This window comes from Castor canadensis, chromosome 5 (assembly GCF_047511655.1).
Source record: "Castor canadensis chromosome 5, mCasCan1.hap1v2, whole genome shotgun sequence".
In the NCBI taxonomy this organism is placed as follows: Eukaryota; Metazoa; Chordata; class Mammalia; order Rodentia; family Castoridae; genus Castor; species Castor canadensis.
Genome location: NC_133390.1, coordinates 69,762,567 through 69,778,699, shown reverse-complemented (window position 1 = coordinate 69,778,699; position 16,133 = coordinate 69,762,567). Strand labels below are relative to the sequence as shown.

The window sequence follows — 16,133 nt, the reverse complement described above, 5'->3', positions numbered from 1 at the left end:
GAGCCAGCCTGGGCAAATAGTTTGTGAGACCTATCTTGTAAAGACCTGTCACAAAACACAAAAAAGGGATGGTGGAGTGACTCAAGGGTAGGCCCTGTGTTCAAACTCCAGCACCGCAAAAGTGAGAGAGAGAGAGAGAGAGAGAGAGAGAGAGAGAGGAGAAAAGAGCAACTATAGAGGTATATAGAGAATCTTCAAGTTGATTATCACTGACCCACAAAAAAATGTAAGTTCAAGAATATTGTAGGTATTTTCCCCAGAGAAAGCACTGTTCAACTTTTAGAATTTTGAAAGAAGGAACTAAGAGTTCCATTAAAGAAAGATAAAATTTAACTTGAGATCATAATTTAACATATTATGCTTCTAAATTATTTATCTTATTTGGGGAGTAATATGAAGACAGAATAAATGAGAAGGAAGAGAAATGAAACAAAGACACTGACAAGCTCACAAAGAAAACTGAACACTGAGAAGGATACATATTAAAAGAAGGGTAAATAAACATGTGTGTGCTTAGAAAGTCACACATTCTTTTATGTGATGATATTCCCATCTTGTGGCCTTTTAGGGTATTTCCTCTAAAGGATTTGAAAGTTGAACTGTATGTACTGTAAGTACAAATGGGAATCATTTATTTACATACACTCTAAAGCACCAACTGAATTTAACCAACGACAGGGACTAGAAATCCTCGCTGTTGTTTAGGGCTTCTGTTAACTGGGGAACTGTAGAAGCTTAAACTGGATAGAAAACAGCAAAAATAAGGAATAAAGAATGACCAAAAAGAATGTATGTGGGAGTCTAATTTAAAAAGACTTCTAGGAGGTGAATTTTGAAAGACTTAAAAGTTTGTGGTGGAAAATGCTAATGGAAACAAAAATTGATGGCCCTCCAGCAGTGAGATGTGTCCTAAGCAAAGATGCTATACTAAGAACTAATGAGAAACAAAATTGCTGTGCCAAAAACTAAGAAGTAACTTCTGAGGAGATGCCAGGCAGTTTGGCAGGGAAGAATTGAGGGAAGATTGCATGAGTCATAGGTTTCTATATAGGTCTCAATATTGACAGTGAATAATTGCTGATTTAATCCTGATAAATAGAGACATGACCAAGATCTTAAAGTCTGGAGTGGCCACCTAATGGCCTGGGCTCCTGAAGCCCAGTGGATACCTACAGTAAGCACACAGGACACTGGCCAATGCCCAGATGTCTTTCCTCCCCAGAGCTCTGATCCCATTTTCTTATTCATCTGCTTTTCTGGAAAAATTGTGCTAAACCATGTATGAGCCAGGACTCATGTTTACCTGGACAAGGGCCAGGCGAGGTGTCTCTGTAACAGACATTTTAAACTTTGACTGCCTGGCTTCTATTTCTTCCTCCTTTTGGTAACAACATCCTAATTTTCCTTTGGGGATCCACATTGGTTTTATTCTTTCAGTCTCTATAGTTTGGGAGGACTTCTAGCAGCAAGACTCAGGAGTTGTCAATTTACATGATTTCTAGGGAGGTAAGGAAAGCCTAGACATACGGGTTTTCTGAATTTGAAGCAGCTGCAGATACTGAAAACAGCTAACCTTGGGAATAAGGAACAAAGAGATGGGGATGAAAGAATCTAGATGTACCTGGAATATGTCTGAGATTTCAATAACAGGAGCCGCTGAATTACCTCCACATCTTTTTATTGCTATTGTTCAAGACAATTTGGTTTTGTTTTTCTATTATACAATGAAAAGTCTGAATCTTGAGAGGGCCTCTTTTTAAACATTTTTTTCTCATAGGTCCAAGTCCTGGCCTTGATCATCAGGACCTTACTTCCTCATTTGGGAGAAGATTCACTAAAGAGCCAAGTTTTCCACTGGAAGCCTCTTTTCCCTTCAACACCCTGCTCTTTAGCTTTTTCAGAAGGTGAGATCTTCCTTCCATGGGACATGGAAGCAAAGAAAGGAGAAACAGTAGAGAAAAGACAATTTACCACTCAAATACTGTCTTCTTATTCTTCCTACTTAAAACTCACACATGGGTGGTGCATGCCTATAATCTCAGCTACTTATGAGATAAAGATTGAGCTGTCCAAGGCCAGCTCAGGCAAAAAGTTAGAGATCCCATCTCAACAAACAAGCTTGGCGTAGTGGTATGTACTTGTAACCCTAGCTACAGGCGAAGCATAGGAAGGAGGATTATGTCTGATGCTGGGGGCATGGATCAAGTGATAGAGCACAGCCTAGCAAGCAGGAGGTCCTGAGTTTAAACTCCAGTACTGCCAAAAAAGAAAAAATTCAGACCATGGCATCATGATTCCTGAATTCTTTTAGTCTTTGACGTTCGTTTGACCTCCTTTATCTGGCACCATACAATTTCAGGGTAAGGAAGGAGGTATTTGAATACTCAACAGAGGTAAGATTTCTACATATAAAAAGACCTGAGCACTTGCAGGTCCTGGTCCTCTCTGTCTAAGTCTAGATAGCCACTCCACTCATTCTCACCTCACGAGAATCTCCAAAACAACGGACATAAGCTTTGTTTCTTGGTATCTTTCTCAAAGGATGTGTGGTGGTTGGGTCTGTACAAAATGCTGTCCTAGTTGTCATTTTTTGCCTAAGTGATTAATTAGAGGTGTACTAAAATATTATTGTAATAATCACGCACCTATTGAGAGCTTGATAGTTTACAAATTGCCTTTTATATAGTAGTCCCCCTTTATCCAAGGTGGATATGGTCCAAGACCTCCAGCAGATGCCTGAAACCACACATAACACCAGACCCTATATATGCTCTGATTTCTTATACATTCATATTTATGATAGTTTAACTTACAAATTAGGCATAGTAAGAGATTAACAACAGTCATAAAAATAGAGCAGTTAATGTGAATATGGTTTCTCTTTCTCTCTTAAAACATCTTATTGTACTGTACTCACCCCTCTTCTTGTGAAGATGTGAGATGATACAATGCCTGCATGATAAGATGAAGTGAGGCAAATGATGTAGGCAGTTGTGATAGTGTTAGGTTAGTAGGTAAGGGTTATGTGACAACAAACACTGTGATACCATGACAATGAATTTGATAATGTAGCACGACTAAGTGACTATTCACACTAGTCAGAACGACATGAAGATTAAAACTTATGAATTATTTCAGGAACTTTCCATTTAATGTTTTCAGATTATGGTTGACCATGGTTAATTAAAATGTGGAAAGTAAAACTGGGAGGGCAATATTGTATATATCTCATTTCATTCTCAAGAAGACCTTGGGTAGACAGTAAGAAAGACATTGGGTCCAGTTTTAGAGGAAGAGACTGACTTAGAGCAGTGGCTTGCCTGAGATCACACAGCTTGGACATGGGGTGCTGGATCTGAATCTGGGAGCCAAGCCTTTAGACTCAAATTGAGGTGTTCCTCCCCACACACTCTCATGCAGTCTCTCTGATAGGTCAGTTAGAAACTGAGGAAAACATACAGGAGTGTAAAACACAGTTTGATAGAAGAAACAAAGTCCCATGCCAGACACGAACAGTTATGTAGGATACGAGTCAGACCAGAGTGTTTTCTTCAGAAGTTCTACAAAGTGAAAAACATGATGCCTCTCCTATGTGGAATTCAAAACTACAACACAAGGCTAGACGATGAAATGAGTGTAGACCTTCATTTAAGACTTTTTTTTTTCTATAACTACTTCAGTGTTTCTTTTGAAACATTAAATGCATAGTCCTTTTAAGAAGAGATTTTCTGTGCCTTTGATATGCTGGTGTGCCAGGCTTGTGCTTTAATTTGCCCACTGGATGGTTCACACACAGGCTGTGAGTGAAATAAGGGCAAACGTACTATGTGAACACACAACACGAGTTTTGTGCTTGTTATCGTATGGGCTGTAAAAGGTATTCGCAAATACTGGTTATTCACAGGGAACAACATCCTTAATTGAGGCATTAGAAAAATGCTCCATCCAGTATTAAATCTGTTCCAAGACATTTGAAAACTTTCAGGGGCCATACTTTTGGTATTCTTAATCACTGGACTAACAAATATTTGAACCATGCCTTTAAACAAATAGTCAAAGGAACCATCAAATTTTCAGAACTCAGTTGCTCAGGCAAGGCACTTGAATCCAAAGTTCCATTTAGCGGCTTCATTTTAGATAATGCCTTTTTATTTTTTTTCCTTTTTAAATTTTAATGCTTTTTGAGTCATGCCCCATCCTTTTTTGCTTTTAAGACAGAATCTCATGCTTTTTCCCGGGGCCAGCCTTGACCTATGATCCTCCCACTTCCACCTTCCGTAATTTTAATGTTTTTTGATATTGCCTTTTTAAAGTAACCACTATTCTTCTTGCCTGAATTAGCCCAAATCTGCTTTTATTATGCAGTGAACTGCCGTCTACATGAAGGACTTACCTGCCATGCTTCAACCTTCTTGATGTCTGCACAGGATCCATTGGTGAAGAGCCCTCTTCCAGGTAAGCAGGTGTAGATATCTTGCAGGGCATGAGCAATGGAGTAGACAGCTAAGTACACATTGTAGGATATCCGTAAATGTGTGTAATCCATATATGGGGTCTCCACACTGCTGATGTTCTCCTCTCCTGTACACAGAGGTCGGAAGGCAGTGGAGCTGTTGCTTAACCGGCTGCCAGCTTCTTCATGGCCTCTAAGGAGGGTGTCCACAGGTAAAGGTCCTTTAACATTTTCTTGGAGGTGGCAGTTAAATGTTTCTTCCCAAAATTCCTTGGCAAAACCATTGTGGACAGACTTCCTGGGATGGACTTTCTGTAGGAATTCCCGGAACCCTGGGATCTGTCCAGCTTTCAGAGCAAATCCAATGGTACCTCCGACCACGTGGAAGTACTCGGGCATGGCGATTAAGGAGGAGCTGGCCCAGGCCTCACTGGCCAGCCAGATCCTGCCTGTGATGTTGCGCCGGACAATCTCCTTGATGAGGGGTTCTAGATCTGGGCCGCTGGAGAAAACAACGATGACCTTGGCCGTGGAATTCTGGATCACCTCCATCACATGCTGAATCTCTTCTTCGTCAGAGTACTGGGAGATGAGTTCACTGAAGTCGATACAGATGTCTCTCTCCTCAGCTTCCTCTCGGAATTTCTCAATCCCTGGCCGGCCATAGTCATCGTCAGCTGCAATGGTGCCCACCCAGTTCCAGCGGAAATACTCAATAATATCTGCCATAGCGGTGGCCTGGTGTTCATCATTGGGGATGGTGCGGAGGAAGGACTTGAACTGGTTCTTGTTGCTGAGGAGTCTGCTGGAGGAGGCGTAGCTGACCTAGGAAGAGCCAAGACCCCAGAATGAGTAAGTGAGGTGCTGGCTGAGCCTCGGGATGTTCTGGAGTGGTTTTTCAAGCAGATCTTAACCTCATTTATCAAACATGCTATTCATTATGGACAGAATGAAAGGGTGAGAAAAATATCTGTTTTGCTCCAGCCTGAATCCTCAAGTACCTGTTAGTCCTAATTCTCAATGGGTGATTCTTCATGATGCTACCTTCAAACATGGGTCTGGCCATGGAATCAAACCAATAGTGGGACGTACTTCTCTTTTCAAGGAGTCTTTATGCACCATTTCATGTTTCTTCTACCCTCCACTGAGTTGCCTCACTGGTTATGATAGATCCATTTACACATGTCCTGCCTGTTGGCCCAGGTTGTGATCTATTATAGCTTCCTCTCACTGTGATGAACATTTTATGCATAGTCCACATGTGGAAGAATCAGGTTTCCTATGGGTTATAAGCTTTTTTTTTTCCTATGGTGCTGGGGATTGAAGCTGGGGCTTGTGCATGCTAGGCAGGTACTCCCCCTCTGAGCTATATTCCCAACCCCTGGTGTTATAAACTTAAGGCTCTTCAGAGGAGCCTCAATGGGTACCCTTTACCTATTCTGCCCAATTTTCCTCTTCCTGTCCTCCAGCTATTCCTCCTTAGTTCCCCCTCTTCCCTCCCAGTGTTTGAGATAAAACTAACCTCAGATGCAATACTTCCTGGGAACTGTTTATCTTTTAGGCTCAGTTAAGCCAGTTAGGCTCATTGGGCTCCATTCCCCTGCACCCTGATAACAATGATGAATGTCCTTAATTAAATACCATCAGAGAAACAACTTTCCTCTCCTGACTTCTCAGTGGTTCAACCATCTACAGCCCTTTTCTTTGTTCAATGGCAGGTGATAGCTGGGTCCACTTGACAGCTTCTAAGGTGAGTCTCTAAAACCTTATAGAGGCTGAAAAGGAACCCTGGAGAAGATGCGTTGTACATCTGAGCATGGGGTGTACTACCAAGGAAAGAAAGCCTTGCCTTTGATATTCAGACAGCAATGCCTCAAGTGTCCAAATACCATTAGCTAGTGCCGAAGCTTCCCAGGTTTTTTTTTTTTTTTTCCAAATCATGGCTAGAGTAAAGTTAGAAGGTGATTGACCCTGGTGGGGATGTTCTTCCCCCTCCCCACCCCCTCCTCCAGGCTCCACCTCATCATCTCAAAGTTAGAAAGGATAAGTATCTTTGACTGGACAGGCTCCAAACCACTGGCAGCACTCTGCTTATCATCAAAGCTCACCATTTAGGAAGTTCCAAGTTATTGAACCATCTCTTCTGAAGAATAAAACATTTTTTCTCTTACTAGGGTTTCCTCTAGGAAATGAAGTAGTGTTTAATATTTTTTATTCATTAGATTCATAGAGAGTTTTTAAACTTCTTAAGAAAACAAGTTAGAATGGATTAAGAAAATGTGGTATCTATATACAATGGAATTTTATGCAGCCATGAAGAACAAAATGTTATCATTCGCTGGTAAATGGATGGAATTGGAGAACATCATTCTGAGTGAGGTTAGCCTGGCCCAAAAGACCAAAAATTGTATGTTCTCCCTCATATGTGGACATTAGATCAAGGGCAAACACAACAAGGGGATTGGACTATGAGCACATGATAAAAGCGAGAGCACACAAGGGAGGGGTGAGGATAGGTAAGACACCTAAAAAATTAGCTAGCATTTGTTGCCCTTAACGCAGAGAAACTAAAGCAGATACCTTAAAAGCAACTGAGGCCAATAGGAAAAGGGGAACAGGAACTAGAGAAAAGGTTAGATCAAAAAGAATTAACCTAGAAGGTAACACACACACACAGGAAATTAATGTGAGTCAATGCCCTGTATAGCTATCCTTATCTCAACCAGCAAAAACCCTTGTTCCTTCCTATTATTGCTGATATTCTCTCTACAACAAAATTAGAAATAAGGGCAAAATAGTTTCTGCTGGGTATTGAGGGGGTGGGGGGGAGAGGGAGGGGGTGGAGTGGGTGGTAAGGGAGGGGGTGGGGTCAGGGGGGAGAAATGACCCAAGCCTTGTATGCACATATGAATAATAAAAGAAAAAAAAATAAATAAATAAATAAAAAAGAAAACAAAAAGATTTTGGGGAAAATGCCTTTTTATTCATTATCACCAGAAATTAATCTTTCTTTCTTTTTCTCTTTCTTTTTCTTTCTTCTTTTCTTTCCTTCCTTCCTTCTTTTCTTTCCTTCCTTCCTTCTTTCTTTCTCTCTCTCTAACCCTCCCTCTCTCCTTCCCTCCCTCCCATCCTTCCTTCCTTCTTTCTTCTCTCTCTCCCTTTCCATTTCCCTCTTTTTCTCTTTGTTTCTTTCTAGATGAGCAGCTTTAATAGCAAGGCAGAGGTGTTTTTGTTTTGGGTTTTTGAGACAAGGTCTCTTTGTGTAACCCAGGTGGTCTTTAAACTTGAAATCCTCCTGCCTCGGCCTCCTAAGTGCTGGGATCACGGATGTGCACCACCATACCTAGCCAACAATTAAGTTTCTATGTTCAGTATTTTAAAATAAAATTTCAAATATACTTCACTTTTATTAATGAATAGTTTTCACATTAGAAATGCAAAAGTTATTAGTCTATGAAAGAATGGAATCAACTTTACTACAGAGCAATCATTTTTCTGATAAGAGCTTTGATCTCAGAGGCCATAATATAAAATTGATATATTTTTCTTTTTTTCAGAATAAGCCCCTCTTGCTATACCACAAAAGTTCAGGAAGTGGTTAGATTAAATAACTTGTTTAGATTTTATTGGTTCTTTGAGAGCTTTGTTTAAAGACACAAATGATCAACTTTTGAGTTAAGCTTTTGCAAATGCAAAACTATCATTTTGCTTGCTTCCTTATTTTCTTCTGAGAAATGGATAAAAAAGATCTTAAAGGGGTAAAAATTGAAAACAAAAAAATCCTTCATGGATATGTTCTCTTAAGGAACGTACTTACAATATTTGACCAGTTTTCAAATAGTGACCTTTTTAAAGTAGAATAACTACTGCTTTGTGCTCACTCCTCCCCCAGAAAAGAAAAACCCTTAAAAACACAGAAAACTTTTCTTGTGAGCAGGGAGAATTTCATGAATGATTCAGAAAGCTGTTCTAACCACACTTTGTTCTGGTTGGTCTGCTTGTTCCATCCACTTGGTGGCGTGACGGGCATAGGAAATACCACTGGGCTGTGATACTGACCTGCACAACAGCGGTTCCCAGCCCTGCTATGCATGGATCAGTTGTGGAGTTTTAAAAGCGCCAAATGCCAGGCTGCAAATCAGCTCACAAAACCAAGAACTTGGGGGTGGAATGGAATGAGGCGGACCCAGACAGCAGGGCTTTTGAAGCTCCCTGAGTGACTCTAACTTGTAGCCACGACAAAGAACCACTGCTACAGACAAACTTACATTGGATTGTCTGATAATCATAGGCTTCTCAGTACTTTCATAATTCAAATTCAATTTCACCTTATCTTTCATTCAAACCACATAGAATTAAAGCCCCCCTTCATGTCCTATCTGGCTTTTTTTTTTTTTTTGGTGGCACTTTGATCTTATATCTGTTGGTCCTGGGGTAACAACTTATGTTAACTGTGTACTTAAAATAATGCTGCGTAATACACCATATTTAAATATGCCAAACACATTTACTAATGTGGATTTTTCCTGACCACTTTGGGCACAAAAGTTATAGAGCAGGGCTTCCCCATGAGGAACTCCTTGAATTCTCTGAAGTAAGGATTTGGTAAATTGACAAGACTTTCTCTGTTGTTGCATGTATATGAATGGATAATGGTCAACACCAAAGAAACAGAGCACTCCCAAAAGAGAAATGTGAAATTATCAACAGTATATTTAAAATGCAATAATAAACATCAAAAAAAATTCAAAGTGTGATTTATAATTTGATTTGAAATTTGATATGAAGGATGTATCACAATTGAGCTGATTCTCTATGGACATATAAGTTATTTCCAATTTTTCACTATTATAAGTGATCTATACATATTAAACTGAAGAAAGGTTTGCTCTACAATGCTAACGGGGGAAAACAGGTAATAAAATGACATGTAGAGTGTGCTGTCATTTTTTGAGGGGAATACAACTTTGAATAAATATTTATTAAAGCATTTGTTTCAGTAAGCTGTCAGTATTTGAAAATGCAACCATCTCCCCAGCAAGACTGAGTTCCTGCAGGCAGAGACTGCTTATTCATATATATTCTATAAATATTTGTCTAATGAAATAGAATATTCTAGAATGTGCAAGATAGTGATTGTGTTCTTGTTTCACGAGAAAATGTGCTTTGCTTCCCTCTGAGCTAAACTTTCAACTTGGTATCTGCAGAGAAGTAGAACTTTGAGGGAATAGGGTTAGGAACTGACATTTTTGGTCTAAAGATAGGACTTACATAGCATGGTTTCATTTCTTTTAGTAAAAGCAGAAGAAAGCTCACTCACTAAAGGAATAGATTGGAAAATAAATAAGTGAACACTGAAAAAAGAACGACAAACTTGTATACATGCAAGGTGCATTTATAAAGGAATTCTGGGAGAGTAGTGATGACATTGTTGACATCATGGTCATGTACAGTGCCCTGAGTAAATGAAAGGTCTTTTGTGGGAAAGTAAAGGATCCCTCCAGGATCCTCCTGCTCCTTGCCCCCAGTGCCCCTCTGAGAAGGTGCCAGTACCTGGGGAATGTAGAAGAGCCCCAGCAGGTTGGCCACTGCTGTGGAGACGCCAGATCCAGTTGCTCCCACCACAGCAATCGTGGAAGGGATGTGCTCAGAGCAGTTACAGAACTCATCAAGATTCAAAGAATCGATTTTGTTCTGGGCAACAAAACTCAGGGTGGCCTCCAAGGCCTTAGAAACAGTGTTGCAAGTGTCGAATATTCTGTATCCCAGCGTCATGTTGGGAAGAAGGGCTGGGCTGCTGTTTATCTCCTCTATGGCAAATATCATAGCTTGTAACCAGCGAAAACCACGAAAATTATACCTGGAAGAAAGAAGTACAAGAAAATGGGAGGCTTTCTGATCAACGGCATTGGAGTAAGGATGGGGCAGGGCTGAGCTTGAATTATGACTGTGGTTCCCTTTGGTTTTGTGCTGCACTCTCTGCGATTCAAGGTCCTCTCTGTAAAATGAGGATAACACTTGTCTCTGGGGGATAGGTGTGAAGATCATGGCACCAGGTGGTTAGGTAAAATCCTCAGCATGGTGCCATCTGCAAAGTTAGGGAAAAGAATTGTTAGTAACTCATTGAATAGTTTTTACCTGCCTCTTCTAGCATAGAATTTGCAGTAGCTAATGTGAAATACTTTAGTAAAAGCAGTACATAGAAGCTGGGCATGGTGGTACACATCTGTAATCCTAGCACTTTGGAAGCTGAGGCAGAAGGATCAAGAGTTCATGGCCAGCCTAGAATACATAGTTAGTTCAAGGCTAGGTTGGACTATGTATTGAGATCCTGCCCCAAAAATAACCTAAATAAGTAAATAAATAAAAGTAATGCATTGATTTAAATGAAAAAAAAAAAAAGGACCAGGGGAACATATGGGATCTTAAAAGCAACCTCAGATTTGGAGTCACAAATTCAGACTATAACATTCCTGAAGATCAGAGGGGAAAGAGGAAAAAAAAATGATCTCACTTTTGTAAACAAACAAACAACACATGAAGGTGTATATGAACAGTGGTTATTTCTGGGTGGTGGAAATGATAAGCTTTAAAATTGTGTGCTTTTGGCTTACTTATACTTTCTATTTTTAAAGAATGAACCTAACACTACAAAGAAATAGAGTCAGTGACAGTTTTCACCCTCCAGGCACTCGGCTTGGCGTGAGGGCTGAATAAATGCGCTGACTCAGTGTGTCAGGCCCAAAGGAACAAACATCACAGTTTGGCAGGTGCTCCCGTTATGCTAAGTGTACCAGGCTTGAATTCAGTGACAGGAGGTGAGAAATCTGGTCTGTTACATACTCCACTGAATCCTTTGGGTTCCCAATGTTTCTGGTTTAACTTTTAGTGTGACAATTTCTCTTTGCCACTTTCCTTATGTTTCCTTCTTTATTTGTTTAATTACTTGTTTTACTATTACTTGAGGGAGCGGTACTGGGGTTTGAACTCAGGGCCTCATGTTGCTAGGCAGGCACTCTACCACTGAGCCATTCCACCAACCCTAATCACTTGTTTTAAACCTACAAAATTATTGACATTTTAATTTTTTTTCTTATGTAAAAGCACTGCTAAGCTGATTTTGCTATCTTTCTTTAATTGGCTTTAAAACTATACTATTTCAGGGTAAGTTTCTTGGTTGATCTCAGCTCTACATATACATGGGACATGTGCTACTTTGTAGCGTAGGGAAAACACAGAGAGCATTTGTCTATATTAGTCATGTGAAGGATAAAATCAATATCAGCAAAATTCTGCACTTAGTTTTTCCACACGCATAAGAAAAATGTGAAAATGTTATTCTTATTCAATGTGCTATCATTACAGCATGAACGGAAATCCAGTTTTGTGGGAATGATCTTGGTTTTCATTTTCATTTTCCAGCAATCAGGAAGATCAAGGAAAAGTGCCGGATCTCTTCTAGAAGTTTCAGGGCTCAGAGAGAAGGTGCTAGTCTCTAAGAAACTGGGCCAAGGCATGGAGTGCAGTCATGGTCTCTGATGCCCCTACTGAAGGAGGTGATATACAGCCTTGTTTATCTGTGGAAGTCACACCCCACTGCAAAGAGATGCCTGCTTCTGGGTGCTATATTCTAACAGGGTCATGATCAATTAGGGAGCCTTGGATGGAGGACAAATGGAATGGTGAGGGGGTCTGAAAGTCAAGTCATAGAGGAGTTGATGAGAAAACTGGGACTGTTTGGCCTGGAGAAGAAAAGATTTAGTGGGACATATTAGCTGCCTTCAAATGTTGGAAGGGAGCATCCACAAGAAAGTTAGATGTATTTTGTGCTGCCCCATCTGTGTTAGAGGGGGTAGGGTGGGCAGGACATAGTGGAGGTGGGAGATAAAAAGACTTTTTAATAGGAACAGTTCCAAAATGTTATGGACTGCATTTTGAAAGTCCTTGGGTTTTGCACACTCCCCTGAGGTTTCTTTCAACTCCAAATTCCTACATTAAGGAAAAATAGCAACAAAAAAGAACAAGGCAGTCAACACTCAGGGATTACTTACCACTAAGCATGTAAGGTCAAGGGGGAATTTCCTACTAACATTTTCAAGAGCTATAGGTATTTAGTCTTCCATTAAGCCACATTGTTGCCAGGTGCTGTGGCCATGTGAACAATGATGCCCTGGCTACCCAATGAGCCACTCCACCAGTCCTTACAGGCCATGGAGCGTTCCACTCGATTCCTTGGACATTTCATTTTTGGAAAAAATTCTTCAGAAAAAAAGGAGAGGTCCCAAAAAGCTTCAGCATGGTAAGTAATCACCATTTTTGAAAAGAGAGGATCAAGTCTTTGTAAGTTACTCTGGATTTGATGCAGGTTTTCTCTAACCACTCAGGAATGAAGAGACCCTTGGGTTTGGCACCTTCTCTTACCTGATACATTCTACTGATTCTGGTCTTGATTTTAGGTCTTGATCTTTAGCTGCTACTCCAAAATGAATAGGGAAGAGCCCCCCGAGGATAATGTCCCCTTTCTTCTGGGCTCGCTGGTCAGGCCCATAGGCAGAGGAGTGCCAGACAACTGTCAAGAGGATCAAACAGCAGCTGCAGGACGCCATGGCTCTGCCTTCTCTCCAGGGAGAAAGACCAGGCTGCTCGTGGTTTGGGGGCCCTGTGAACTTTCCCTTGTGGTGCAGTTCACACCCTGCGGTGGGGACACATGTCTACAGAGTGATTAATAACCGAATGAAAGCCATGGCGTTTGTGTCTCCACTTCTGTCTTCTCCGTTGCAGATGTGTAAGGTGGGTGGTCCTGGAGTCTTCAGAAACCACATCATGTACAGACTGTTTGTGATGCTTTCTAAAACAAAAGAGAGACAAAAATGGATTCAACTAAACCTAAATCCCATCTTAGGAAGATGACAGAGGTGGCTCACAATTTCCATTTAGAGGGGCTGAGGGGTAGCAGACTGAGAAGGTGTGGCATATGGTCACATCTTTGTAGCACTGCATGTAAGATAGAGAAAACAACTGCCCCTAGTACAGAAGCACTGTGTTCAGTTATGAGAAGCCACGTGTTAAGGTGGCCATTGATAAGCACGTGTACTGATCTGCTGCCCAACTGCGATCCATTCATTCTTCTGCATGAATAATGCATAGAATTGACCTACCAGCATCAGCTATGTGTACTATGCTTATGACTAAACTCCTGTGTCCAAGTCTTCCTTTATTAGCAAGCCACCTTTACATAACTATCTGGCTACAGGATTTGCAGTGGAACATGAATCTATAATGACAGACTTTTCTGCCTGTTACAGCAAACAAATAGGAGGACGCCAGCCCATGGGAGAGTGTGACGTGGTGAGGGATGTCCTTCCTGATGACTTCCCACTTAACACACATTCTTACAGAAAATACAGAATAAGAGATATTTAACTTTAAATCTGACTTTAAACCAACAGAAATGTCAGAAAAGATCACTCATTCTTCATTTATTTTGATAGCCCCTTTTTTGTTCAAGTCTTTGGTTCCAGTTTGTAATATGACATTCTAGATATTGGGTGCTGGTGGCTTATGCCAGAAATCCTAGTTACTGGGGAGGCTGAGATAAGGAGGATCATGGTTTGAGGCCAGCCCAGGCAGGGAGTAAGTAAAACCCCATTTCAACCAATGGCTGGATGCAGTGGTGTACACTTGTCACCCCAAGCAACCCGGAGGCTGAGATCTGGAGGACTGTGGTTCTAGGCCAGACTGGAAAAAGTTCATGAGATTCCATCTTAGCAGAAAAAAGCTGGCATGGTGGTGCATGCCTGTCATCCCAGGTATGGCGGGAAGTGAGGAGGACTGTGTGTAGTCCAGGCCAGTCTGGGCAAAAAGTGAGGCCCTATTCTCAAAATAACCAGAGTTAAAAAAACAAAACAAAAAAATGTGGGGGGATGGAGATATGGCTCAACAGCTTCTGCCTAGCAAGTTTGAGGCCCAGAGTTCAAACCCCAGTACGGGGAAAAATAAAATAAAAAGAATAAAGAATAAAACAGACAAGAATAATTCTTGTAAAGGATTCAGATAAATCATGGGTCAGATTATGTCTTACAAAGCTCAGCCATTGGATTTTGGGGGAAGTCTTTCTGCTATTGCATGATTAGTCCAGTAAGAACTCTCTGATCTTTTTACTCTGCATCCCAAATCACCCATCATGTGTGTCAGTTACCAATTATTTGCTGATGTCAGCTTAATATACAGTCTTTCCTGAGGTTAAAGGCCAAGCATTAAATTGTAAACTGGGCATCTCCACTTGAATATCCCAAGGTGCTTCAACTTCACAAACCCTAAACTGACCTCCCTCCCAAAACTGTTCCTCCTTCGTCATTTCCTATTATGGAAAATCAACCATATACCCTCATCTTAATTGCCTTCATTCACTCTCCCCACTTCCACCAGTATCCCCCACCACACACACTGTGTCTATTTTACAGTCCTGACTTTAATTATTAATATTTAAGTTGCTGTTCAAACAGTTTTTTCAGTGTATGCCCACTGTGGGTGTGCTTTACTTTGGTTTAACCCTTCCATTACTCTTCTTTCCCCTTTACCTTCCACCCCCCATTTTTAAGTTTTCAATACACATCCTTATATCCTCTGTCTTCACAGATTTTATGTTTTATGATGTTACTGATGCCCTACCATTCTCTTTTCCTTTCCCTCTTCTCCCAAGTTCAACAGAGTAGTTCCACTATTACAAACTTGTTCTACATATGAGTTTGTAAATGGTCATGCTTGTTTTTAGGTATATGTTTATCTTTTGGTTCTATCTTCCACATATGACAGACAATGTGTCCTTTGTGTTTTTGAACCTGGCTTACTTCACATGATGTCCTCCAGTTGCATACATTTCCCTTCAAACCACATGTCATTATTTCTTATGGCTGAGTAACACTCCACTGTGTATATGTACCACAATTTCTTGATCCATTCATCGGTTGGAGGGCATCTGGGTTGTTTCCAAAGCTTGACTCTTGTGAATAGTGCTGTGATGAACTTTGGTATACAGGTGTCTCTATTGTATCCTGTCTTATGTTCCTTTGGGTAGATGTCTAGGAGCGGTATCACTGAATCATATGGCAGTTCTATCTCTAGTTTTTTGAGGAATTGCCATACTGCTTTCCGTAGTGGTTGTACTAATTTGCATTCCCACCATCAATGTATAATGTATCAATGTAGCCAGTGTAAAGCTGGCTTCATAGAATGACTTTGATTTTCCCTTTCCACTACATGTGCTGGAGCTTGGGAATGTACAAAGGTGACAGATATATATGTATTCCTGTTCTCAAGAACTCCCAGTATAGTGGGTAGGAATGCTTGTGTAGAGAATCAGAATTTACTTCAATATTTAGAAGTGAAAAAAAAAAGTAATTTTGTTTCCTTTGACTAAAGACACTACACTTAGTACAGTGTCTGAAATAGTTAATGCTAAATAAATGTTTGTTGGATATATGCATGGAAAAAGAATACTTTGGAAAGAAGAAAGGTAGAAACTAGCATTTACTGATCAGGCATTGAGCCAGCTCCTCTAAACTTAAATGTATTATAAACTTCACAACAACACGCCAAAGAAGGTAATGTCAACTCCACTTTCTTCACGGGGGACCCTGCTCTGTAAATTCAGCTTACTCAAGTGAAAAATGCTGGTACT

General features: G+C 40.6%; 1 protein-coding gene across 2 annotated transcripts in view; it reads right to left on the bottom strand.

Moving 5' to 3' along the window:
* Casr (calcium sensing receptor) overlaps positions 1 to 16,133 on the bottom strand; it is a 71,326-nt gene that overhangs the window by 19,150 nt on the left and 36,043 nt on the right. The window contains exons 2-4 of one of the 2 annotated variants that reach the window (XM_074073269.1): positions 12,875 to 13,301; positions 10,007 to 10,313; positions 4,394 to 5,278 (exon numbers count right to left, since the gene is read on the bottom strand). In XM_074073269.1, coding sequence (XP_073929370.1) covers positions 4,394 to 5,278; positions 10,007 to 10,313; positions 12,875 to 13,059 — 1,377 coding nt within the window. In that variant the 5' untranslated portion in view covers positions 13,060 to 13,301. Of the gene's footprint in view, positions 1 to 4,393; positions 5,279 to 10,006; positions 10,314 to 12,874; positions 13,302 to 16,133 lie in introns of those variants that run through there. The other variant, XM_074073270.1, reaches the window with a different exon arrangement.